Here is a 25,576-nt window from a genome sequence, read left to right on the forward strand (position 1 = left end):
ACACCTAAAAAAACAATCACCAATACTCACTTACCGCCAGCGTTCTGGTGCGCTTGCGGGTCCTCGTCGCTCCTGCAGGCTGCCGCGATGTCTTCCATGCCGGCAGAGCATTTCTTTCTGGAAGCGGGGCTTGAATTCCCTGCCTCCAGCAAAGATAATGCTCTGACTGGCTAGCCAGCGCCGGCGTCAGACAATGAAAGCCGGCGCTGGGTTACAACGTCATTGAATGGCTGTGATTGGTTAACCCAGAGCCGACTTCTAATTGGCTGACACCGACGCGGGCTAGCCACTCAGAGCATTATCTTTGTTGATGGCAGGGAATTTAAGATCTGCTTCCAGAAAGAAATGCTCTGCCGGCACGGAGGACATCGCGGCAGCCTGCAGGAATGACGGGACCCAAAAGCGCAAAGGAAAGCAGGCGGTAGGTGAGTATTAGACCCCCCCAGTGTGATTACCAGTGGAGTGCTGCGGCACCCCAGTTGGAAATCACTGAGAATACCAGCCTAGGTGTCAGATGGGTGGTCAAAGCTGGTATTCAAAACTACCGGCCTGTAATATGCCCGGTAAAGAAAAATCACCGACGTGATGGGCAAAATAACGGCCAGGCCGGTGAATTACCATCCGTGTGGCAACCCTAGTGGGGAGAGTCCAGTGAAAAAAGGGACTGTTATCATACATAATTTGCCTCTAGCTGTAGATCTTCCTTTCATCCTAGAGCACTGTGTCACCTAATTAACAATTTTTATATCACTGACATATAAAAGAACAGTTAGCAGATGTGTTTTTGAATGTATATTTTCTCTCTATCAGCCTCACATTTGTTAGGCCCCCTATAGGCAAGTGTCCTGCATGTAAGTACATTTACACTCTGGTGTGATGGTCTGACACCACAGTCAGTCACCCCTAGTAGTGCTGATTTCAATGTCCATTCTGATCCACTGGAGACGAAGTGTTGGTCTAGTCTGGAACTCAGAACCAGGAGTCTGGTCTGACATGGGTGGACGGCCCTTAGACAGGCACCTTGGATAGGTACAAGGTTATGGACGTTATGCTGTGTGTTTGAGGCACTAGGCATATATGGTACACATGATAAAACCCATGTAATTTAGTGGCCAGACAACAAGGGACTTCCATGTGCTCATGTATGTTGTGATGAATAACAGTGTGAAGATTGTGTTAGGATTTCTGTTGATTGACCACAATATAGGACGGGTTTATTAAGTTTGTACCATACTGTTGGCTTGGCAGTAGTTTACCGGTGTGGGGCCATCCATATGGTGGAGGAAAGATAGCGATCAGAAGAGCTAACAACACCCAAGTAGCCACACATCATATATCAATCCTATAGAAACAGCATGAATAATTACACAGAACCATTTAAGATGAGGCGATTCCACATTATCTTCATCCTTGGCTCAGTCTACTTGACTTTTATTTCTGCATATTCTGCTTCTGGATGACTTGAAGGCACTTTGGAGGATTTAGCAGTGAAAGCGACCGTGGAATAATTGAGGTCATTCTTATCCATTGTGACCACACGTGAATCCAGTTGTCTAATGTTGTTTGTGGCTTCCTGTGCAACAAATGAAAAAACTAGCTATAAAATATCAGATAATTGTTGTTTCACTCTTACATGAACACAATGATAGAAAGGGTCACAAAAAATTATTGCCCCCATTACAGAACCTTACATTTGCAAGAAGAGATAAGCGACCCCCTCCGTATGTACCTGAAATTTTGAATTGATTGCTAATAAAATGTGGTTTCATCGTTATCTGGGTCACAATTATAGAGAAACGCAGTGTAACTAACAACATACTTACATTTTTAATGTTCATGTCTTTTGAGTACATTGAGTAAACACCCACAGGAAGAAAAAGGTGAACCTTTGAATTTAATAACCTGCAGATCCCCTTTTAGCAGTAATCATCTTCACCAAATGTTCCCTATAGCTGCAAATAAGATTCACACAATGCTGATGACCAATTGTGGTTCATTCCTCCCTGCAAATGTGTTTCAGTTCATCAGTATTTCTGGAGTGCCTCTTTGCACAGCCCCCTTCAGGTCAATTCGCAGAATCTCGATAATGTTATGGTCAGGACTTTGAATTCCAAAATTCAAATCTTCAAGCACTCTTCAGCTGATTTACTTGTGTGCATTTACTTGGTTAGGGCTCTTTCACACGAGCATATATCGGCTGCCATTTTCACGGTCATCCGATATACGCTGTGATCTGATGCATTGGATTTCAATGCATCAGATCACATGGCCATATTCCCATGATGTAAAAGCGCCCAGCCGGCCAATATGGCACCAAATGTTTTTACGCCAGGCCCAAAAGATAGTCCTGGAACTATCTTTCTGGCCGGACTATGGCCGCTGCCATAGACTCCTGTGGAAGCCAATGACAGCGGCCGGAAAAAGGAGGTGGGAGGGAGTTTAGCAGTGTGACTGCTAAACTCCCTCCCTCTCCTCTCCTCTCCTCCGGCTGATTGCAATGGGAGGGGGTGGAGCTAAGTGCCCCCTGTCCCGCCTCCTCCCATTGCTGGCAGGGGGGGGGTGGAAGCTTATCTCTGCCCCACCCCTTTCCCAGTGCAAACAGCCAGCAGGGAAGAGAGCAGACGTGAGCTGTCGAGGGGGAGGAAAGGGGAAGAGGCAAGAGCATGGCGGCCTCGGCGTATATGCGCCGAGGCCCATGCCATCTGAACGGGCGCACAAATGTCAGATTTGTGCATCCATTCATGAGTTTTTCGTCTCAGATCGTAGCGTATATCGCGAAAACGGCGGCCGATATATGCTCATGACAAAGAGGCCTTATTCAGTGAGATGGGAATAACCCTTTAATAAGTGACAGATTCCATATTTTAATCTCTAACGACTTTTTTTTTTTTTTTTTTTTTTTTAAACTCGTTTTATTGACAGGTTAACAACATATCAGGTACAATAACAGAACATTGTGCAGTACATAATCTTGAGTATGATGTATAAGCCGGTCGGGCCTGTGCTTTACAGTGTACATCATGTCTGGGGTTTCATTGGTCAGAAGTAATAGGGGGGTTGGCTAGAATTAAAAAGAACACAAAATGCCATGGGGTGGGTGGGTATGTGAGGGAGACTGGACGTGGCGAGGGGTCTATACGGGAAGATGTAGCCGTGCTGAGGCATATTTTAAAGAACATGTCTGCTATAGGAGTCGCCATAAGCAGGCATGTATACCTTTACACCAAATTATAATTATTAACCGGTTATGTTGCGGTACGGAGCCGGGGCCATCAAGGTGCTTTCTTCCCTTTTAAAAAAGGGGGGGGGGAGGAGGTATGTTATTGCACTCCGGGTGGCCGACCGAGCACGGGGCAGACTCTCCCGATTCCACCACGACCCCTCCGGGGACTTTACCGTCTTTGTAACGCTGATATGGCCGATGAAAGCGGCTGCGGAGGGAACAGGGTCAGTGAGGAGTCGCACCATTGACCCCACACCTTTTGGAATTTGTCCGGGCATTTGCGGGCTTTGTATACTATATTGTTGTAGGGTATGATCGAGTTTGTGGTTTTCTTCCACATTGTCACGGTCGGGCCTCTCTGGTCCATCCATCTCATTGCGATAACTTTCCTGGCTATAAACAGGACTTCCCGTAGGAATATTCTGTGGTAGTGTTGCCACTGCTCCTCATCAAGGATTCCGAAAAGGCAGGTTTCTGGGGTGGCGGGGACCGGGATATCGAGGACCGCGGAGAGCACATTTATAACTTCGTCCCAGTATGATCGGATCCGCGGGCAGTCCCAGATCATATGCCAGAAATCGGCGTATGTGCAGGTGCATCTAATGCAGTGCGTGGATGGAGTCCTGCCCATCTTATGTAGTCTCGCCGGGGTGAGGTAACATTGATGAACTATGTACAGTTGGGTCAATTTATTATTTGCTGAGGGGGAGACAGATAGAGGCGATTCCAATATCTCTTGGAAGGTCTCTTCCGTCAGCGTTGGAATCAAAGATTTCCACTTAGTCAGAGCGGGAGGGATTTCCCTAGCAGCCTTTGAAGTTGTTAGGTGGGCATATAGTGTCGAGATGAGTCCTCGGGGCCCCCGTGATTTTAATATTCCGATTAACGGGTAATGAGATATGGTACTACTCATTGGCGGGAACTGCGTCTGGAGCGCATGCCGGATCTGCAGGTATTTGTAGAAATGGGATCGGGGTATTTGGTATTGGGCCTGGAGTTGCTCGAAGGATATCAGGATATTAGAATTATAAAGGTCTCCTAGGTGAGCTATCCCATGCTGCTCCCATACCTCTAGGTCTGTTAATAGCCGCAGTTCCCCTAGCCCTGGGTTCCTCCACAGCGGCATGTCGGCGGCCACGCCAGAAAATCCGCTCGCCTCTCTAGCCTGGCGCCAAACTCGCATTGCCAGCCTATGGATGGGTAGTATTTTGCCCTTTACTGTGGCGGGTAGTTCCAGCAGCGGCCAGAGGCTGGAGGTGTTTAGAGCCTGGGCCAGGTGAGCCTCTGAATTGGGCAGTGGGCTGTCATTCAGCCAGCATTTTAAGTGTATCAGTTGACCAGCAAGGTAATATAGGAATAAATCAGGGAGTGCTGCCCCGGCCTCATCCTTGGGTCTCTGTAGCGTGGAGAGCTTAAGTTTTGGGCGGGAGCTTCCCCATATGAAAGAGATCATGAGGGAGTTCATAGTGCGAAAAAACTTCATCGGGACTGGTACCGAAATGTGTTGCAGTGTATAAAGGCACTTTGGTAGGACTATCATTTTTATCAGATTAATTCGACCTGCAACTGATAGGGGGAGTGATCCCCATATTTTGAATTTGGATCTATAAAGATCTATTAGCGGGTAAACGTTCAGGTCTAGGGTTCGGGAAATTATGTTGGTGATCTGGATACCCAGATATTTGAAGTCTTTAGATACTCGTAAGCCGCACAGTGAGTCCGTGTTTTGTAGGGGGTTTTGTGCCGAAACGAACATTAGAGCGGATTTTGACCAGTTGATCTGCAGACCTGAGAAGGTTCCAAATTTATTAATGATATCTATGGCGCGGGGCAGGGAAATTGTTGGGTCTGACATAAATAGCATGAGATCGTCGGCGTATAGTGCCACCCGGTCCTCCCGGTTTCCTATTTTAATCCCGTGATACAATGGGCACGTCCGTAGCATGATGGCCAGCGGTTCCATGGCCAGGGCGAAGAGAAGCGGGGAGAGAGGGCATCCCTGTCTAGTACCTCTGCACAGGGGGAAGTACGTAGAACAGGTGCCATTCACGGAGATTGCTGCCAGTGGTGTTTTGTAGATTAGGGAGATCCATTGAATGAAACGGTCTCCGAACCCGAATCTCTTCAGCACCTGGAGCAGGAAGGGCCACTCTATGGAGTCAAAGGCTTTAGCTGCGTCTAGTGAAGCCAAGGCCCAGTCCGTTTTGTCCACCGATCCGATTTGTGTTATTGCCTGGACTCTCCGCAGATTTTCTCTTGTAGATTTGCCCGGCAAGAATCCGGTTTGGTCTGGGTGTATTAGGTCTAGAATAACGCCATTGAGGCGTCGGACTAGCATTTTTGTCAGTAGTTTATAGTCCGAGTTAAGGAGGGAGATGGGTCTGTATGATCCGCAGTCTAGAGCGTCTTTTCCCGGTTTTAAAATCAGCACGATTGTGGCCTCGTAGAAGGAAGGGGGCAGAGTCTTGTTGTCGTAGGCAGCATTGTACGTATCAAGTAATGTGGGTAAGAGTGTCTCTTGGTATTTTGCAAATACCTCTATTGGTAGGCCGTCTGGACCCGGCGCTTTACCGTTGGACATTTCCTGAAGGGCTTCTGAGAGTTCAGTCAGTGTGAATGGGGCATCTATTAGGGCCTGTTGGTCCTGGGAGAGTGTAGGGAAATTGAGGTTAGATAGGAAGCTTGTTAGTTCTTGTTGTGTGGCATGGAATCCAGTGGCATACAGGTCCCTATAGAAGCGTTGGAATCTTGCTCCTATCGAGTTTTTTTCATGGAGAATTTCTCCTGTTTCCGATGCGATACGGAGTATCGACGGTGATGCCGAATTTTGATGCACCAGGGTGGCCAGTAGGCTGCTGGATTGGTTGCCCAGTTCATAGAATCGCTGTTTTACAAAGAAGGAGGCTCTACGAGCCTTCTCTTGTAGGTAGGTTAGATATTGCCTGCCCTGTCTTAGCCACTGCTCCCTACGTTCGTCCGTTGGGTCTGCGATGTAACTTGTCTCCAGGCGTTCATATTGTGACGCCATCTCGCGCTCTAGCTTAGAGGATTCCTTTTTGATATATGATATAGATGATTTTAAGGCGCCTCTTAAGAAGGCCTTTAATGTCTCCCACAACACTATCGGGTCGGTGTCCGGTCGATTAAGGTCTAGGAAGACGGAGAGTTGGTCGGGGATTCTGTCATTTGTTCCGAATAGGTTTAACCAGAATGGGTGTACGCGCCAGTTGTGCCTATGGGCATGTGCGTCAGGTGCGGAGATTTCTATAAGCATAGGGGAGTGATCTGATATGCCTCTAGGGAGGTAGTTAATGTGGGTTATTGCAGTGCATAATCTGGCGTTCCCGAGGCAATAATCTATCCGGGAGAGAGTATTCCTGCCAGCAGAGTGGCAGGAGTATTCACGGGTCGCCGGTCGCCTAACTCTCCAAACGTCTCGCCACCCAACCTCTTGCAAAAATTGCGCCAGGGGTGTCAGGTTGGTCTGGGCCGGGTGGGCGTGCGGGGCGCTGGACCTATCCAACTGGAGGTCCAGCACCAGGTTTAGATCGCCCATGCATATTACAGAGGCATTGGGGTATTGGGTGGCGAATTGGGCCGCCTGGTGCAGAATTGTTATGTTGGCCGGTGGGGGGAGGTATATCCCAATTAGTACGTATGGCAGGGACTCCATCCATGCCTGGATGAACAAGAATCTGCCCTCTGGGTCTCTAACTGTGCGTCCCGGTTCCCATCGCAATCGCTTGTGGACTAGTATGGATACTCCTCTGGCGTATGAGGAATAGGTTGAGTGGATAGCCCATTGGACCCATGGTTTCTGTAGCTGCCCTGTTTTCTCAGAGATCATATGTGTCTCCTGGAGGCATACTATATGTGGGTTATGGTTTCTGATGTAAGAGAAGATCATAGATCTTTTTCTAGGGGCTCCCATCCCTCTCACATTCCAGGAGAGAATATTTATATTGGCCATTTGGTTCGTGTGGTTCTATGTTTATGCGGATGGGGGCTCCCCAGTATATCAGGCTGAGCCCGCGCTCGGTCCGCCACCCGGTCCCCCCGAACAAAGGTCGAGGGATGTGTCCCCCGGCTCCGACCGAAACAAATTCCATATATTGTACTGCAAAAACTTATCAAAAACTTTACAATTGTGATTACATCAATAACAGGTTGCCAAGGTTTTACAAACATCATAACTTTTAACTTAACTTGAACGTGCGTGTGATAACGGGGAAGACTGTGCACCCAATAAACGATGGTAGATCTGGGCACAGTCAGGCAGATTAATTCTGCTTAGAGCTCTAGGCCCCCATTATCCCAGGTACATATACTTCTCTGCCCGACTGGAGTTTCTTGTACTTATTTTTACCGGTAATGATTTTTACTAAGTATGTAGCAGGTTATTTCTATAGTTTCTCTTTTTCAGTTAAATCCTGCTGCTGAGGAGTGGCATTCAGGGGGATGGGAGGATGGTGGTGGCGGGGAGGGGGGAGAGAGGAGACAGACAGGGAGCAGACGCCGGTGTATGCGTGTACGATCTTAGAGGTCATGGGGGGGCGTTAAATTGGTCGTGGTCCGGCGTCCCGGCCCCTCATCCACCCCCCCCCCCCCAGGCAAGCCCGCCAGGAGGTCGTCGACGTCCAGGTCCGAGGGGGGGTGGGGGGACAACGGCAGCCAAGAGGGTGAGAGGGGGGGGGGGCAAACAGGCAACGGGCACAGGTGCATACATTTACGATCTTGAAAAATATATGAGATATCAGACTGACCGCATCCGAGCACCCAAGTCCTTCATCCCCCCTCCCCCCTCCCGGGTGGACCCGTCAGGAGATCATTGACGTCTGGGCGATCTTGGCATGCGGTTGAGCCAGTCCTCAGCTTCCTCTGGAGTGGAGAAGAAAGTGGCTCGTTCATTATGCACCACGCGCAGGCGAGCTGGGTACATCATGGAGTACGGTATGGCGGCCTCTCTCAAACGGCGCTTGACAGCCACGAAGGACGCTCTGGTTTTCTGAAGAGCGGCCGAAAAATCTGGGAAGAGAGAAATGTTAGCGTTCTGATATTGGAGGTTCTGCACTCGCCTCGCTGCCTGGAGGGCAATGTCTCTGTCTTTGCTGCTGAGGAGTCTTGCCAGCATCGGTCTTGGGGGTGCTCCTGGAGGTAGGGGGCGGCCCGGGACCCTGTGGGCCCGCTCAATGGCAAAGGCCGCGGTGAATTTGGCCTCTGGCAAGAGTTCCTTCAGCCAGGTTTCCATGAATGAGCAGGGGTCTTGACCCTCGGCGCGTTCCGGTAGTCCTATTATTCGAAGATTGTTTCTGCGCAGCCTGTTTTCCAGATCGTCTGCTCGCTGGGACCAAGTGTTCACCGCTTTGTCGAGTTCTGTGAGTTTGTCTGGTATTGGAGCCATGGTGTCTTCGAGTTGCGATATACGTGTCTCGGCCTCTCCTACCCTGCTGCTGAGGTTGTGCATATCTTGTCGCAACAGTCCTACATCAATTTTAACCTCCTCGATTTTACCGGTTAGGGAGGTAGTGCTGGTTTGTATGGCCTCTAGGAGCTGTGCTGTGACCTGCCTGAGCGTTGGTTCCTTTTCGGTCTCTGGGGAGAGGGCGGAGCCTGAGGCCCCGCTCGCATCCTCGTCTGATCTGGGTGGTCGACGTGGGGTGTCTGCTGCCGGCTCGAGCGCGTAGGCTTTGAGACGCTCCGTTATCGGTGGAGAGGTGTTGTGGCTCATCCTGGAGGACTTGCGGTTGGCCCGCCTGCGGGAGGAGAGCGGTGGTGGTATGTTTGCGGCCTTCGTGCACTGGGAGATCAGTAGAGGATCTTCTTATGAGCGAGGGTTTGAGATGTATAAATACGCACCGTTGCGGTGGTGTGGAAAGTCTGGAATTCAGTAATTTCTGGGCTGGCCCGCTTGCAGGAGGAGAGCGGTGGTGGTACGTTTGCGGTCTTCGTGCACTGGGAGGTCAGTAGAGGATCTTCTTGTGAACGAGGGTTTGAGATGTATGAATACGCTCCGTTGCGGCAGGGCGGGAAGTTTAGGATTCAGAAATTTCTGAGCTGGCCCGCTTGTGGGAGGGGAGCGGTGGTGGTATGTCTGCGGTCTTTATGCACTGGTAGGTCAGTAGAGGGTCTTCTTGTGAGCGAGGGTTTGAGATGTATGAATACGCTCCGTTGTGGTAGGGTGGGAGGTTTGGGATTCAGAAATTTCTGAGCTGGCCCGCTTGCGGGAGAAAGACGGTGATGGTACGTTTGCGATCTTCGTGCACTGGGAGGTCAGTAGAGGATCTTCTTATGAACGAGGGTTTGAGATGTATGAATACGCTCCGTTGCGGCGGGGTGGGAAGTTTAGGATTCAGAAATTTCTGAGCTGCTTGCTTTGGCTAGTTGTCAGTGGAGTATATTCAATATTCGCTGTTTGCCACAGCCAGAATTACAGCTGAGGGTCGCGCTGGGTTGTGAACTTGGCGGCTCTGATGGTCAGGGTTCAGCTGGTGTGGCTGCGTTTTCGCGGGATGTCGGTATGCCGTCGGTCGTGCCCCAGCACCTCCTTGCAGGGAGAGATGGGTGCACCCTAGTTGTTTGCCCTCTTTAGGGGTAGGGTGGCTGTAGGGTCGTCAGCCAACGTTACGTACAGCCTGGTGGCAATTGCCCGCTCCAGGCTGGAGTGGTGTCCTAGCAGATGGAGTGCCGTCTTACCCCTTATGCTGGGGTAGTGTGGGTTGCAGACGGTGCCAGTTGTATGTTGATTCCCTGCTTCAGGGGTGCATACGTTGTGGGGTGACTGGCAATCACCCTGTGTGGTCTGGTGGAGTAATGCCCAGACGGATGGGGTCCACCCTGCTCCTTATGTTGAGGTGGTGCAGGCTACCAGTGGGCCCTATTCAGCTGTGGGGGGTGCTTGCTCGTTTTGTCTGTGGGGTACTTTTTGTGCCGGGGTACTGTTGTGGCTGGGGGGGGGGGGGTTCCCCTCGGTCCCTGTTGTGCAGAGAGGGCAATCTGGTGGCCGCTGTGTCGCCTCCCCTCTTCCCTACAGCACCCCACCGCCTCTCACCGCTGTACCGGGTACCCGCTGTGTCAGGGCGTCGGGTCCGGAGACCGGCGCCGGCCGGCCGGTGCCTGCCTCTCTCTGAGGCTCCTCCCCCTTTTCTGTGCCGCGAGGAGCCTCCGGATCTTCAGGGCTGCACAGTCGCGGCTTTCCTGTGGCTCTCGCCGCTCTGCTCGGTCTCCCGTTCCTGCGCTTTGCCGCTGTAGAGGGTTCCGGCGTCCCGCCTGGTCTTCTTATGTGGGGGAGCTGTGGAGCGCGCGCCGTCCGCCGTGACCGGAAGTGCCGGGGCCGGAGTCCAGGGAGCAGGCCCGCGGCCGGTATCTGTCGATTTCGCCGTTGGATGCCCGCTGAGTCTCTCCTATCCTCGCTGGGGGTGGTCACCTGCGTCCGGGTGAGTTCTTTTGTGGGTTATTCTCGTCGGGCAGTCAGGATGGGTGCAGGATGGTGGGGATTGCCACGGAGCTCAGGCTCTGTGCGACTTTACAGCATGGCTGCTAGTCACGCCCCCCCTCTAACGACTTTTATAGCAGAAATGTGGCCCCATTGTTGGTTCAGTAAAAACTGACAAATTATCTTGCAAAAAAATCTAAAGATTTGTTCAGCTTTCTTTTAGTTAACATTACATCTATTATAAAAAATAATGCTCCTAGATGAACCTACAGTGTAGGGTTAGATGACAGGTAGGTGGATGCCACGGTTGCACATGTTATACAAACAACACAGAAATCCTGGAGATTCCGACTTACCTCATCTTTTTCTTTAGGCTTGTTGACGTTCATATATATGTCTTGTATTGGTGGTTCCGTGCTGGCAGATGGTTCTTCAGATGTCATGTAGGTCACCTTTTTGGTCCATTTCTTCCTGTAAAGAGGTTGGATAAGTGATCAGAAAATGATATATTGTATATGCTCCAGTGATTTGAGAAGAGAATATAAATTGTTTCACATATTCGGACCACTAGGAGTATCGTATTGAAATGGATATATTTTAGGAATATGCTGTTGGTGTTACTATTTAGAATCTTATTTTGCTTCTCAGACATACATGAGCTAAAGTTTTCTTTTCCATCCTAGACAGAGAGCTAAAGTCCATATTTAAGCTGTGTAATAAAATAAAGATGTGTATGTATTAAGGTAAATTACACACAACAGGTTTGTTTTCCTGTCTCACAGCAGAAACTGACATCGCTCTGTCAAGAAGACTAGGAAATCGACAAGTTGGCAATTTTTGCTAAGATAATATAAAAGTTTTACTTTCTGGAACCAAGACAGAAGCCATTCAGATGGAACCTAAGTCTTGCTCCTTAAAGCAAAACAACATATTTGTGTGTTTAGAGCACTTTATGTGGTCAGTTTGGGTATTGCAAGTATATAGAATATTGATTTAAACATAAATTAGTTAATTCACACTGCATAGTTCATGATTAGAGATGAGCGAACGCGTTCGTCCGAGCTTGATATTCGTGCGAATATTAGGGTGTTCGGGATGTTCGTTATTCGTGACGAACACCATGCGGTGTTCTGGTTACTTTCACTTCCTTCCCTGAGACGTTAGCGCGGTTTTCTGGCCAATTGAAAGACAGGGAAGGCATTACAACTTCCCCCTGCAACGTTTAAGCCCTATACCACCCCCCTGCTGTGAGTGGCTGGCGAGATCAGGTGTTCGCCTAATATAAAAGTCGGCCCCTCCCGCGGCTCGCCTCAGATGCGGTGTGAGTTAGATGAGGGACAGTGCTGTTTATACCGGAGCTGCTGTAGGGAAAGAATTGGTAGTTAGTGTAGGCTTCAAGACCCCCCAAAGGTCCTTATTAGGGCCACTGATAGCTGTGTGTTGGCTGCTGTTAGCAGTGGGATTTTTTTTTTCTCAAAATCGCCTCTGCAGACCGTTGCACCTGGCATTAGGGACAGAAGTGCTGCATAGGCAGGGAGAGTGTTAGGAGTGAGTGTAGCCTTCAAGAACCTCAACGGTCCTTTCTAGGGCCATATTTATCCGTGTGCAGTACTGTCCAGGCTGCTGTTGGCTGTGCTGCATTTTTTTTGGGCTTCTCAAAATCGCCTCTGCAGAGCATTCCACCCTCCATTGATACTGCAGGGAAAGAATTGTATAGGCAGGGCCACAACACAGTTATTATTCATAGAATATACGCAGTGCTGCCTGTTGGTGGGAAAAAACTGAAAAGAAATCTATTTGTCCAGCCTGTGTCCGTCCTTACGCCTGTGGAGACGTGTGAGCTGCGTGAAAAACATTGCTAAATCATACGCAGCCAGCTACGCTTTACTGCTGGGTTCGCCATTTGCTTTCCTTAATTGGGAAAAAAAATACCTGCTCTCCAAGAGTTATAATAACTCTGCTACCCTCACGTTCTGTGACACATAAGCAGGGACACAGCACAGTTATTAAACTTCTCAGGTTCATTGAATATACGCAGTGCTGCCTGTTGGTGGGAAAAAACTGAAAAGAAATCTATTTGTCCAGCCTGTGTCCGTCCTTACGCCTGTGGAGACGTGTGAGCTGCGTGAAAAACATTGCTAAATCATACGCAGCCAGCTACGCTTTACTGCTGGGTTCGCCATTTGCTTTCCTTAATTGGGAAAAAAAATACCTGCTCTCCAAGAGTTATAATAACTCTGCTACCCTCACGTTCTGTGACACATAAGCAGGGACACAGCACAGTTATTAAACTTCTCAGGTTCATTGAATATACGCAGTGCTGCCTGTTGGTGGGAAAAAACTGAAAAGAAATCTATTTGTCCAGCCTGTGTCCGTCCTTACGCCTGTGGAGACGTGTGAGCTGCGTGAAAAACATTGCTAAATCATACGCACCCAGCTACGCTTTACTGCTGGCTTCGCCATTTGCTTTCCTTAATTGGGAAAAAAAATACCTGCTCTGCCACAGTTAATAACTCTGCTACCCTCACGTTCTGTGACACATAAGCAGGGACACAGCACAGTTATTAAACTTCTCAGGTTCATTGAATATACGCAGTGCTGCCTGTTGGTGGGAAAAAACTGAAAAGAAATCTATTTGTCCAGCCTGTGTCCGTCCTTACGCCTGTGGAGACGTGTGAGCTGCGTGAAAAACATTGCTAAATCATACGCACCCAGCTACGCTTTACTGCTGGCTTCGCCATTTGCTTTCCTTAATTGGGAAAAAAAATACCTGCTCTGCCACAGTTAATAACTCTGCTACCCTCACGTTCTGTGACACATAAGCAGGGACACAGCACAGTTATTAAACTTCTCAGGTTCATTGAATATACGCAGTGCTGCCTGTTGGTGGGAAAAAACTGAAAAGAAATCTATTTGTCCAGCCTGTGTCCGTCCTTACGCCTGTGGAGACGTGTGAGCTGCGTGAAAAACATTGCTAAATCATACGCAGCCAGCTACGCTTTACTGCTGGGTTCGCCATTTGCTTTCCTTAATTGGGAAAAAAAATACCTGCTCTCCAAGAGTTATAATAACTCTGCTACCCTCACGTTCTGTGACACATAAGCAGGGACACAGCACAGTTATTAAACTTCTCAGGTTCATTGAATATACGCAGTGCTGCCTGTTGGTGGGAAAAAACTGAAAAGAAATCTATTTGTCCAGCCTGTGTCCGTCCTTACGCCTGTGGAGACGTGTGAGCTGCGTGAAAAACATTGCTAAATCATACGCACCCAGCTACGCTTTACTGCTGGCTTCGCCATTTGCTTTCCTTAATTGGGAAAAAAAAATACCTGCTCTGCCACAGTTAATAACTCTGCTACCCTCACGTTCTGTGACACATAAGCAGGGACACAGCACAGTTATTAAACTTAGATAATTCATTCACTAGAGGCAGTGGGGCCTTTCGTTTTCCAAAAAGGGCAAAAATTATATTTGGCCTGCAGTCTTGCGCCAATTTATTTCCTGCCTGGGAAATCTAATCACTGGTAATACAGCATGCTGAGGGGTAGGGGTAAGCCTAGAGGACGTGGACGTGGACGTGGCCGAGGACGCGGAGGGCCAAGTGAGGGTGTGGGCACAGGCCAAGCTCCTGATCCAGGTGTGTCGCAGCTGTCTGCTGCGCGATTAGGAGAGAGGCACGTTTCTGGCGTCCCCACATTCATCGCCCAATTAATGGGTCCACGCGGGAGACGGTTATTAGAAAATGAGCAGTGTGAGCAGGTCCTGTCCTGGATGGCAGAAAGTGCTTCGAGCAACCTATCGTCTACCCGCAGTTCTGCGCCGTCCACTGCTGCCAATCCGAATCCTCTGTCTGCTGCTCCTCCTTCCTCCCAGCCTCCTCACTCCACTACAATGACACCTGCTCAGGAGCGGGAACACTCCCAGGAACTGTTCTCGGGCCCCTGCTTAGATTGGGCAGCAGCGGTTCCTCTCCCACCAGAGGAGTTTATCGTCACTGATGCCCAACCATTCGAAAGTTCCCGGGGTCCGGGGGAAGAGGCTGGGGACTTCCGCCAACTGTCTCAACGACTTTCTGTGGGTGAGGAGGACGATGACGATCAGACACAGTTGTCTTGCAGTGAGGTAGTAGTAAGGGCAGTAAGTCCCAGGGAGCAGCGCACAGAGGATTCGGAGGAAGAGCAGCAGGACGATGAGGTGACTGACCCCACCTGGTGTGCAACGCTTACTCAGGAGGACAGGTCTTCAGAGGGGGAGTCAAGGGCATCAGCAGGGCAGGTTGCAAGAGGCAGTGCAGTGGCCAGGGGTAGAGGCAGGGCCAGACCGAATAATCCACCAAGTGTTTCCCAAAGCGCCCCCTCGCGCCATGCCACCCTGCGGAGGCCGAGGTGCTCTAAGGTCTGGCAGTTTTTCACAGAGACGCCTGACGACCGACGAACAGTGGTGTGCAACCTTTGTCGCGCAAAGCTCAGCCGGGGAGCCAACACCAACAGCCTCACCACCACCACCATGCGCAGACATATGATGGCCAAGCACCCCGCAAGGTGGGACAAAGGCCGTTCACCGCCTCCGGTTTGCACCCCTGCCTCTCCCCCTGTGCCCCAACCTGCCACTGAGATGCAACCCCCCTCTCAGGACACAGGCACTACCGCCTCATGGCCTGCACCCACACCCTCATCTCCGCTGTCCTCGGCCCCATCCAGCAGTGTAGTTCAGCGCACCGTTCAGCCGTCGCTTGCGCAAGTGTTCGAGCGCAAGCGCAAGTACGCCGCCACGCACCCGCACGCTCAAACGTTAACCGTCCGCATCGCAAAATTCATCAGCCTTGAGATGCTGCCGTATAGGGTTGTGGAAACGGAGTCCTTCAAAAGTATCATGGAGGCGGCGGCCCCGCGCTACTCAGTTCCCAGTCGCCACTACTTTTCCCGATGTGCCGTCCCAGCCCTGCACGACCACGTCTCCCGCAACATTGTGCGCGCCCTCACCAACGCGGTTACTGCCACGGTCCACTTAACTACGGACACGTGGACAAGCACAGGCGGGCAGGGCCACTACATCTCCCTGACGGCACATTGGGTGAATTTAGTGGAGGCTGGGACAGAGTCAGAGCCTGGGACCGCTCACGTCCTACCCACCCCCAGAATTGCGGGCCCCAGCTCGGTGGTGGTATCTGCGGAGGTGTATGCTTCCTCCACTAAAGCACCCTCCTCCTCCTCCTCCTCCTCTGTCTCACAATCAAGATGTGTTAGCAGCAGCATGTCGCCAGCAGTCGGTGTCGCGCGGTGTGGCAGCACAGCGGTGGGCAAGCGTCAGCAGGCCGTGCTGAAACTACTCAGCTTAGGCGATAAGAGGCACACGGCCCACGAACTGCTGCAGGGTCTGACACAGCAGACCGACCGCTGGCTTGCGCCGCTGAGCCTCCAACCGGGCATGGTCGTGTGTGACAACGGCCGTAACCTGGTGGCGGCTCTGCAGCTCGGCAGCCTCACGCACGTGCCATGCCTGGCCCACGTCTTTAATTTGGTGGTTCAGCGGTTTCTGAAAAGCTACCCACGCTTGTCAGACCTGCTCGTAAAGGCGCGCCGGCTCTGCGCACATTTCCGCAAGTCCCACACGGACGCTGCCACCCTGCGCACCCTGCAACATCACTTTAAGCTGCCAGTGCACCGACTGCTGTGCGACGTGCCCACACGGTGGAACTCTACGCTCCACATGTTGGCCAGGCTCTATGAACAGCGTAGAGCTATAGTCGAATACCAACTCCAACATGGGCGGCGCAGTGGGAGTCAGCCTCCTCAATTCCTTTCAGAAGAGTGGGCCTGGTTGGCAGACATCTGCCATGTCCTTGGTAATTTTGAGGAGTCTACCCAGGTGGTGAGCGGCGATGCTACAATCATTAGCGTCACCATTCCTCTGCTATGCATCTTGAGAAATTCCCTGCAAACCATAAAGGCAGCTGCTTTGCGCTCGGAAACGGGGGCGGGGGAAGACAGTATGCCGCTGGATAGTCAGGGCACCCTCCTGTCTATTTCTCAGCGCGTACAGGAGGAGGAGGAGGAGCATGAGGAGGATGAGGAGGAGGGGGAAGAGACAGCTTGGCCCGCTGCTGACGGTACACCGGCTGATTGCCTGTCATCCTTTCAGCGTGTATGGCCTGAGGAGGAGGAGGAGGAGGAGGATCCTGAAAGTGATCTTCCTAGTGAAGACAGCCATGTGTTGCGTACAGGTACCCTGGCACACATGGCTGACTTCATGTTAGGATGCCTTTCTCGTGACCCTCGCGTTGCACGCATTCTGGCCACTACGGATTACTGGGTGTACACACTGCTCGATCCACGGTATAAGGAGAACCTGCCCACTCTGATTCCCGAAGAGGAAAGGGGTTCGAGAGTGTTGCTATACCACAGGACCCTTGCGGACAAGCTGATGGTAAAATTCCCAGCCGACAGCGCTAGTGGCAGAAGGCGCAGTTCCGAGGGCCATGTTGCAGGGGATGTGCGTAGATCGAGCAGCATGTACATCCCAGGCAGTGCAACAGTCTTTAAGGGCCTGGCCAGCTTTATGGCTCCCCACCAAGACTGTGTCACCGCTCCCCAGTCACGGCTGAGTCGGCGGGAGCACTGCAAAAGGATGGTGAGGGAGTACGTAGCGGATCGCACGACCATCCTTGGTGACGCCTCTGCCCCCTACAACTACTGGGTGTCGAAGCTGGACACGTGGCCTGAACTAGCCCTGTATGCCCTTGAGGTGCTTGCTTGTCCTGCGGCTAGCGTGTTGTCGGAGAGGGTGTTTAGTGCGGCTGGGGGAATCATCACCGATAAGCGTAGCCGCTTGTCAACCGACAGTGCCGACAGGCTAACACTCATCAAGATGAACAAAGGCTGGATTTCGCCAGACTTCTGTTCTCCACCAGCGGACAGCAGCGATACGTAAGCAATACGTAGGCTGCACCCGCGGATGGAAGCTACGTTCTCTCTCACCATCCAAAACGGGGACATTTGTGCTTCATCAATCTGTGTCTAATATTCCTCCTCCTCCTCCTCCTGCTCCTCCTCCTGAAACCTCACGTAATCACGCTGAACGGGCAATTTTTCTTAGGGCCACAAGGCTCACTCAAATAATTTTTCAGAACAATTTTTATAAGTTTCAATTAGCTTAAAAGCGTTGGAACTTTAACTTGAACCAATTTTTCGTTACACTGGGCTGCCTCCAGGCCTAGTTACCACTTAAGCCACATTAACCAAAGCGATTCACCTGCCATCTTGGTTGGGCATGGCCAATTTTTACTGAGGTACATTAGTACTGTTGGTACACCAATTTTTTGGGGCCCTCACCTACAGTGTAATCATAGTAATTTCTATGTTCTTCGCCTGCACTCATGGTACAGAAAGGTGTGTGGGGTTGGCCTACAGTTTAGCTACATAAATGTCACTTGTGCCTTGGCTATACTAAGGCTACTGAAATGGAACGAAGACTGCGCTCCCGCTATACTGCTGCTTCAGAATTGTTACTGGGGCCTGTCTTGAGTGCTACTATTGCTTACATGGAACGAAGACTGCGCTCCCGCTATACTGCTGCTTCAGAATTGTTACTGGGGCCTGTCTTGAGTGCTACTATTGCTTACATGGAACGAAGACTGCGCTCCCGCTATACTGCTGCTTCAGAATTGTTACTGGGGCCTGTCTTGAGTGCTACTATTGCTTACATGGAACGAAGACTGCGCTCCCGCTATACTGCTGCTTCAGAATTGTTACTGGGGCCTGTCTTGAGTGCTACTATTGCTTACATGGAACGAAGACTGCGCTCCCGCTATACTGCTGCTTCAGAATTGTTACTGGGGCCTGTCTTGAGTGCTACTATTGCTTACATGGAACGAAGACTGCGCTCCCGCTATACTGCTGCTTCAGAATTGTTACTGGGGCCTGTCTTGAGTGCTACTATTGCTTACATGGAACGAAGACTGCGCTCCCGCTATACTGCTGCTTCAGAATTGTTACTGGGGCCTGTCTTGAGTGCTACTATTGCTTACATGGAACGAAGACTGCGCTCCCGCTATACTGCTGCTTCAGAATTGTTACTGGGGCCTGTCTTGAGTGCTACTATTGCTTACATGGAACGGACACGTGGAGAGGACACGTAGTGCCTCAAAAACATCCCCCTCCTCCTCCAACAGGGAAAACATTGTTGGCAAATGCCTTTGCATTGGTTCGTCTGGCGGCAGTCCAAGAATTTCACCTTTACCGACACTACAAGAGAGCCCCCCCACCATCCCCCCGCCACGGCCCACTTAATCCTGGCCACATTCCGAAAACCAACAAAATACAACCGTGGTACTAGGTCCGCAGTCACCACCACATTACCACCAACGCGGTTACTGTTAAGGTGCATATAACCACGGACACGTGGAGAGGACACGTAGTGCCTCAAAAACATCCCCCTCCTCCTCCAACAGGGAAAACATTGTTGGCAAATGCCTTTGCATTGGTTCGTCTGGCGGCAGTCCAAGAATTTCACCTTTACCGACACTACAAGAGAGCCCCCCCACCATCCCCCCGCCACGGCCCACTTAATCCTGGCCACATTCCGAAAACCAACAAAATACAACCGTGGTACTAGGTCCGCAGTCACCACCACATTACCACCAACGCGGTTACTGTTAAGGTGCATATAACCACGGACACGTGGAGAGGACACGTAGTGCCTCAAAAACATCCCCCTCCTCCTCCAACAGGGAAAACATTGTTGGCAAATGCCTTTGCATTGGTTCGTCTGGCGGCAGTCCAAGAATTTCACCTTTACCGACACTACAAGAGAGCCCCCCCACCATCCCCCCGCCACGGCCCACTTAATCCTGGCCACATTCCGAAAACCAACAAAATACAACCGTGGTACTAGGTCCGCAGTCACCACCACATTACCACCAACGCGGTTACTGTTAAGGTGCATATAACCAGTCTGACTGGGGCATGCAGACACCTTGACAGAATGAATAGTGTGTGGCACATAGGTTCCCCATTGCTATGCCCACGTGTGCAGCTCCTGATGGCGGTGGCACAGGATTGTATTTCTCATTGCTTCTGTACAGCATTGTGGGCTATCGCCCCGCCCCTATTAAAGAGGGTCGCTACCTAGCCGTGCCAACCCTGTGCAGTGTGTGCCTGCGGTCCCTCGTCGTGGCAGACGCACTTCTAAATAGACATGAGGGTGGTGTGGCATGAGGGCAGCTGAAGGCTGCGCAGGGACAGTTTGGTGTGCGCTGTGGGGGGGAGGGGGTGCGGTTGGGCAGCATGTAACTCAGGAGAAGTGGCAGTGGAGTGTCATGCAGGCAGTGATTGTGCTTTGTTGGAGGTAGTGTGGTGCTTAGCAAAGGTATGCCATGCTAATGAGCGGTTTTCAGAAGTAAAAGTTGTTGGGAGGGGGGGCCCACTCTTGCCGCTATTGTGGCTTAATAGTGGGACCTGTGAACTTAGGATGCAGCCCAACATGTAGCCCCTCGCCTGCCCTATCCGTCACTGTGTCATTCCCATCACTTTCCTGAATTGCCCAGATTTTCACACATGAAAACCTTAGCGAGCATCGGCGAAATACAAAAATGTTCTGGTCGCCCATTGACTTCAATGGGGTTCGTTGTTCGAAACGAACCCTCGAGCATCACGGGAAGTTCGTTACGAATAACGAACACCCGAACATTTTGGTGTTCGCTCATCTCTATTCATGATGCCTGTATATGTCATGTTTCTACAGTTTCGTATTATAGAAGTGTACACTTCCAGGATTATTACAGCCAATCAACACTTACCTTGTAGTTAGTTTGTAAAGCAGAAGGATTAAAATTGTGATGCCTATTCCACATACGAATCCAATTGCTATATCTTGGTATGAAATTTTATTTGTGGAAGAAAAAATATTAAAGGTTTATTAAATTACTAATATTATTTTGGTTCAGTTCTATTAAAACATTTAATATGACCCTTCAGGACTGGATAAACAAAGATGGCTGCACTGTGCATAGTATGCATTGATAGTCTAAGAAACTACTTACAGGTCTGACTGGCCAGCACTGCTCATGTGGACAGCACTGGTCAATCAGAGCAGTTGTGTAGTGTCTAAAGGCCCATTTAGATGCAACGATCATCGCTTAAAATTCATTAAATGTTGAAAGTGAGCGATGGCTTTGCTTTAAAGACGATGGTTTAAACGTACCGATTATCGTTGGAAAACGAACGATAAACGATAATTGAACGATAGTTTGTTTGAATGACATGTGAGGTAAAAATCGTTAAATGACTGAGCGATTTTCATTAAAACCAAACGATTAGCGAACTACCAAACAATGCGTTTACACATAAAGATTATCACTAGAGATGAGCGAGCACCAAAATGCTCGGGTGCTCGTTACTCGAGTCAAACTTTCAGTGATGCTCGAGAGTTCGTTTCCGAACCCCATTGAAGTCAATGGGCGACTCGAGCATTTTTGTATATCGCCGATGCTCGCTAAGGTTTTCATTTGTGAAAACCTGGGAAATTCAAGAAAGTGATGGGAACGACACAGCAACGGATAGGGCAGGTGAGGGGCTACATGTTGGGCTGCATCTCAAGTTCCCAGGTCCGACTATTAAGCCACAATAGTGGCAAGAGTGAGACCCCCCCCCCCCGCACTGTCAGCATAAAGATCGTTCTCCTCTGCCACAGCTGTAACAGCTGTGGCAGAGAAGAACGATGTTAGCCCATTGAATTCAATGGAGCCGGCAATACAGCTGGCTCCATTGAAAGCAATGGGCTGCCGGTGATCGCGGGATGAATTGTCGGGAAGGGCTTAAATATATAAGCCCTTCCCTGCAATTCATCCAGAAATGTGTAAAAATTAAAAAAAAATATACTCACCTTGTCCCGGCAGAACGATGTTAGCCCATTGAATTCAATGGAGCCGGCAATACAGCTGGCTCCACTGAAAGCAATGGGCTGCCGGCGATCGCGGGATGAATTGTCAGGAAGGGGTTAAATATATAAGCCCTTCCCTGCAATTCATCCAGAAATGTGTAAAAATAAAAAATATATATATACTCACCTGGTCCCGGCAGACGGAGTTCAGCGCGGCCAGCGGCAGTCCTCCTGAACTTCTCTGAACAGCTGTGAGTAGTATTCAGCAGCCGGGGATTTAAAATCCCCGCCTGCTGAATGAGCTGCCTCTAATTGGTCACAGCCTGACCAATCAGAGGCAGATTCCACTCACACACCCATTCATGAATTTATGAATGGGTGTGTGACTGCTGCCTCTCATCTGATTGGTCCCGCTGAGCCAATCAGAGGCAGCAGTCACACACCCCTTCCCAACAATTCATCCCGCGATTGCCGGCAGCCCATTGCTTTTAATGTAGCCGGCTGTATTGTCGGCTTCATTGAATTCAATGGGCTAACATCACTCTGCCGGGACAAGGTGAGTATATATATATTTTATTTTTACACATTTCTGGATGAATTGCAGGGAAGGGCTTATTTATTTAATCCCTTCCCGACAATTCATCCCGCGCTCGCCAGCAGGCCATTGCTTTCAATGGAGCTGGCTGTATTGCCGGCTCCATTGAATTCAATGGTCAGTGCTCGTTTAATCGAGACGAGTACCGCGTGGTGCTCGTCTCGAGTAACGAGCATCTCGAGCACCCTAATACTCGAACGAGCATCAAGCTTGGACGAGTATGCTCGCTCATCTCTAATTATCACTCAATTGCTACACTTTCAGCGAATTTTGAGCAATGATCGTTGCGTCTAAATAGGTCTTAAGACTATTGATGCATACCAGTACTTTCATCTTTGTCCAGGTCCAGGAAGTCATTTTACCATGAGACAGAGCCAAAGAAATAAAGACATGGGTGGTATACCCCAATACAGCGATAATAGTGGATACAGTTACACCCGCTGAGCAGGATCACAAAGTGCCAATCAGGGTCAGAAAAGAGAGATCTTCCTCATTCTATGAAGTCACATGGTGTGTCACATGATCCTTCTCAACCATTCTGCAGATTAGAAAGGAATCACATGATATAGTCTGTGACTGCTTTTTCTTAGACGTTCAGTATACTGGAGGGTCTGTCACAGGAGAACTTCTAACTGGATTAGAGAGATTAGCGAGGTAAAAGGAGAGAAGCCAGACACAGAAAAGGGGAAAAGAAGAAGAAAGGAGAAGAGATAAACAAGGAGAAAGAGAAAAGGAAAAAATAGAGGAAATAGGGGAGGAGAATGAAAAGGAGGAGGAAAAAGAGAGAAGGATAATGAAGAGTTGTCACATCTGATCCATTCCTTACACAACAACCAACCTACTTACTTAACAAGTGGACGGACAGACTGGGAGATGTGCAGGACACAGGAGAAGGGTAGTGACCAGGGAGGGAACTCTATGGGATTCAGAGGATGCGGCTGCACCCAGGCCTTTCTTCTCCATATAGGGAGCCCAGTACAATGAATAAAGCATTATAGTTGGGGCCCTGTTACAGATTTTGCATTGGGGCCTTTAGATACGCATTGGGCAGCGCGTTTTGGGTATGGTTATGGAGGAAAGGGATGCCCTGAGCTGAACTTTTGCACTTGGGCCCTTAGGCCTTTAGTTACACCCCTGGTAGTGAGCCGATGATGTAGTCCTGGCAGAACTGGTGGAAATACTGCAGGAGGGGAATAAAGATCTCACCCTACTCTAAATACTGCCTGAAAATTGGGCTACAGCCCCAAAAAGGGCTACCCCACCTCTGGAACTTTGTTGGATTCCCTAGACTACAGACAGCTCAGACAGCCTATCATCACCACTTCAGATGAGGAGACATTTCTCCCACAGTGTCAGGAGCAAGATGCCACCGCACAAGAGCCGGCTGGTGCATAACGCAATCCACTGCTGATGCTGTGATGTCATGCCAAACCTTTGCCTGCATCCAGATAGAGTCGGCATGTGTTGCACCGTGACAAGAAGAGGGTAATAAATTGGGGAGAAGAAGGAAGATTGGAAACAGAATGAAAATGTAGAGGAAGGGAAAGAGAGAAGGAGGAGAAAGAAGAGAAAGCAAAGGAGGAGACAAAGGAGGACGTTGAAAAGGAGAGAATGAAATGAGGCAAATAAGAAAGAAGGTAAATGGAAAGAGAAGGAGAAAGTACTAAACGAGAAGACAGAGGAGGAAGGAATGAAGGAAAATTGAAGAAGGAAAAGAATGGGGGAAAAAATGAAGGAGGCAATTGGGAAGAAGGAAAGTAGGAGAAGTGATCATGTAAAATGGACAAAATGAAAAACACGGTAAGCAAAGTAATGAAGAATAAACTCTTACCACCACTCTTCTGTGCAGCTGTGGGCTCTGGATTATCTGGAAAGGTAGAGAAATCTCATTATACACATGAAATAATGTAATCTGTGCAGAATTTAAAAAAGTTGATAAAATAAAGTATTTGTCTCAGGTATTTTTTTCCAGAAACAGTGCTTCTTCTGTTCCTGTGCTTAACCTAACTGCCTTAAATAGGACTCAGTGGCATTAAAGGGGTTGTCCCGCGCCGAAACGGTTTTTTGTTTTTTTTCAATAGCCCCCCCGTTCGGCGCGAGACAAACCCGATGCAGGGGTTTAAAAAAAAAAAAAACGGATAGTACTTACCCGAATCCCCGCGCTCCGGTGACTTCTTACTTACCTTGTGAAGATGGCCGCCGGGATCTTCACCCTCGGTGGACCGCAGGTCTTCTCCCATGGTGCACCGTGGGCTCTGTGCGTTCCATTGCCGATTCCAGCCTCCTGATTGGCTGGAATCGGCACACGTGACGGGGCGGAGCTACGAGGAGCACCTCTCTGGCACGAGCGGCCCCATTCAGAAGGGAGAAGACCGGACTGCGCAAGCGCGTCTAATCGGGCGATTAGACACTGAAAATTAGACGGCACCATGGAGACGGGGACGCCAGCAACGGAGCAGGTAAGTGAATAACTTCTGTATGGCTCATAATTAATGCACGATGTATATTACAAAGTGCATTAATATGGCCATACAGAAGTGTATACCCCAACTTTGTTTCGCGGGACAACCCCTTTAACAGACGTAGCCTGTAGACAAGCACTGCTTATAGCTGAAAGCAACTCCTTTACTAAGAATTATATTCTGAATCTCTGCTTATCTAAGACCTTAAAGGGGTTGTGTCGTGGCGAAATGCAATTTTTTTTTCAACCTACCCCCGCATTCTGCCCCGTTAAAATGAATACCATTTGTAATTTTAAAAAAAAAATCGCTTACCTCCTTCCCAGTTTGCGCAGCATCTTCTTTTCTTCTTTTAAAGATGGCCGCCGGTCCTTTCCCAATGATGCACCACGGTTTTCTCCCATGGTGCACCGCGGGTCTTCTCCCATGGTGCACCATGGGCTCTGTGCGGTCCATTGCCGATTCCAGCCTCCTGATTGGCTGGAATCGGCACACGTGATGGGGCGGAGCTACGCGATGACGCGTAGAAGGGGGCGGAGCCAGAACGCAGCTCGTGCCCAGACCGACCAGAAGGGAGAAGACCCTTCTGCGCAAGCCTGTCTAATCGGGCGATTAGACGCTGAAATTAGATGGAGCCATGGAGACAGGGACGCCAGCAACGGAGTGGGTAAGTGAATAACTTCTGTATGGCTCATATTTAATGCACGATGTATATTACAAAGTGCATTAATATGGCCATACAGAAGTGTACAACCCCACTTGCTTTCGCATCACTTCATCTTATATTTCAGATTTTTGACTTCTTTTAAGATGCTTACTAGTAAATCACAAATAGTGCTTATATTTATGTCAGATTATAGGAGAATGCTGGTTTCCACAATATAAAATGATTGTAATAATGAACAGTTCCATAGTTTTCTAATATACGATGTGTATCAATTTCTTATAGTTTTAAAGGTCTGTACTCCATTCAAATCATAAATGATGCC

At 49.7% G+C, this 25,576-nt stretch overlaps 1 protein-coding gene across 1 annotated transcript in view; it reads right to left on the reverse strand.

Annotated features, from left to right (window-relative positions):
• Positions 1–397: 397 nt before the first annotated feature.
• Positions 398–25,576, reverse strand: part of LOC136633614 (myeloid cell surface antigen CD33-like) — a 51,627-nt gene continuing 26,448 nt past the window's right edge. The window contains exons 4-7 of the mRNA XM_066609372.1: positions 23,960–23,995; positions 20,452–20,524; positions 11,012–11,126; positions 398–1,573 (exon numbers count right to left, since the gene is read on the reverse strand). Coding sequence (XP_066465469.1) covers positions 1,421–1,573; positions 11,012–11,126; positions 20,452–20,524; positions 23,960–23,995 — 377 coding nt within the window. The 3' untranslated portion in view covers positions 398–1,420. The remainder of the gene's footprint in view (positions 1,574–11,011; positions 11,127–20,451; positions 20,525–23,959; positions 23,996–25,576) is intronic.

This window comes from Eleutherodactylus coqui, chromosome 6, assembly GCF_035609145.1.
Source record: "Eleutherodactylus coqui strain aEleCoq1 chromosome 6, aEleCoq1.hap1, whole genome shotgun sequence".
In the NCBI taxonomy this organism is placed as follows: domain Eukaryota; kingdom Metazoa; phylum Chordata; class Amphibia; order Anura; family Eleutherodactylidae; genus Eleutherodactylus; species Eleutherodactylus coqui.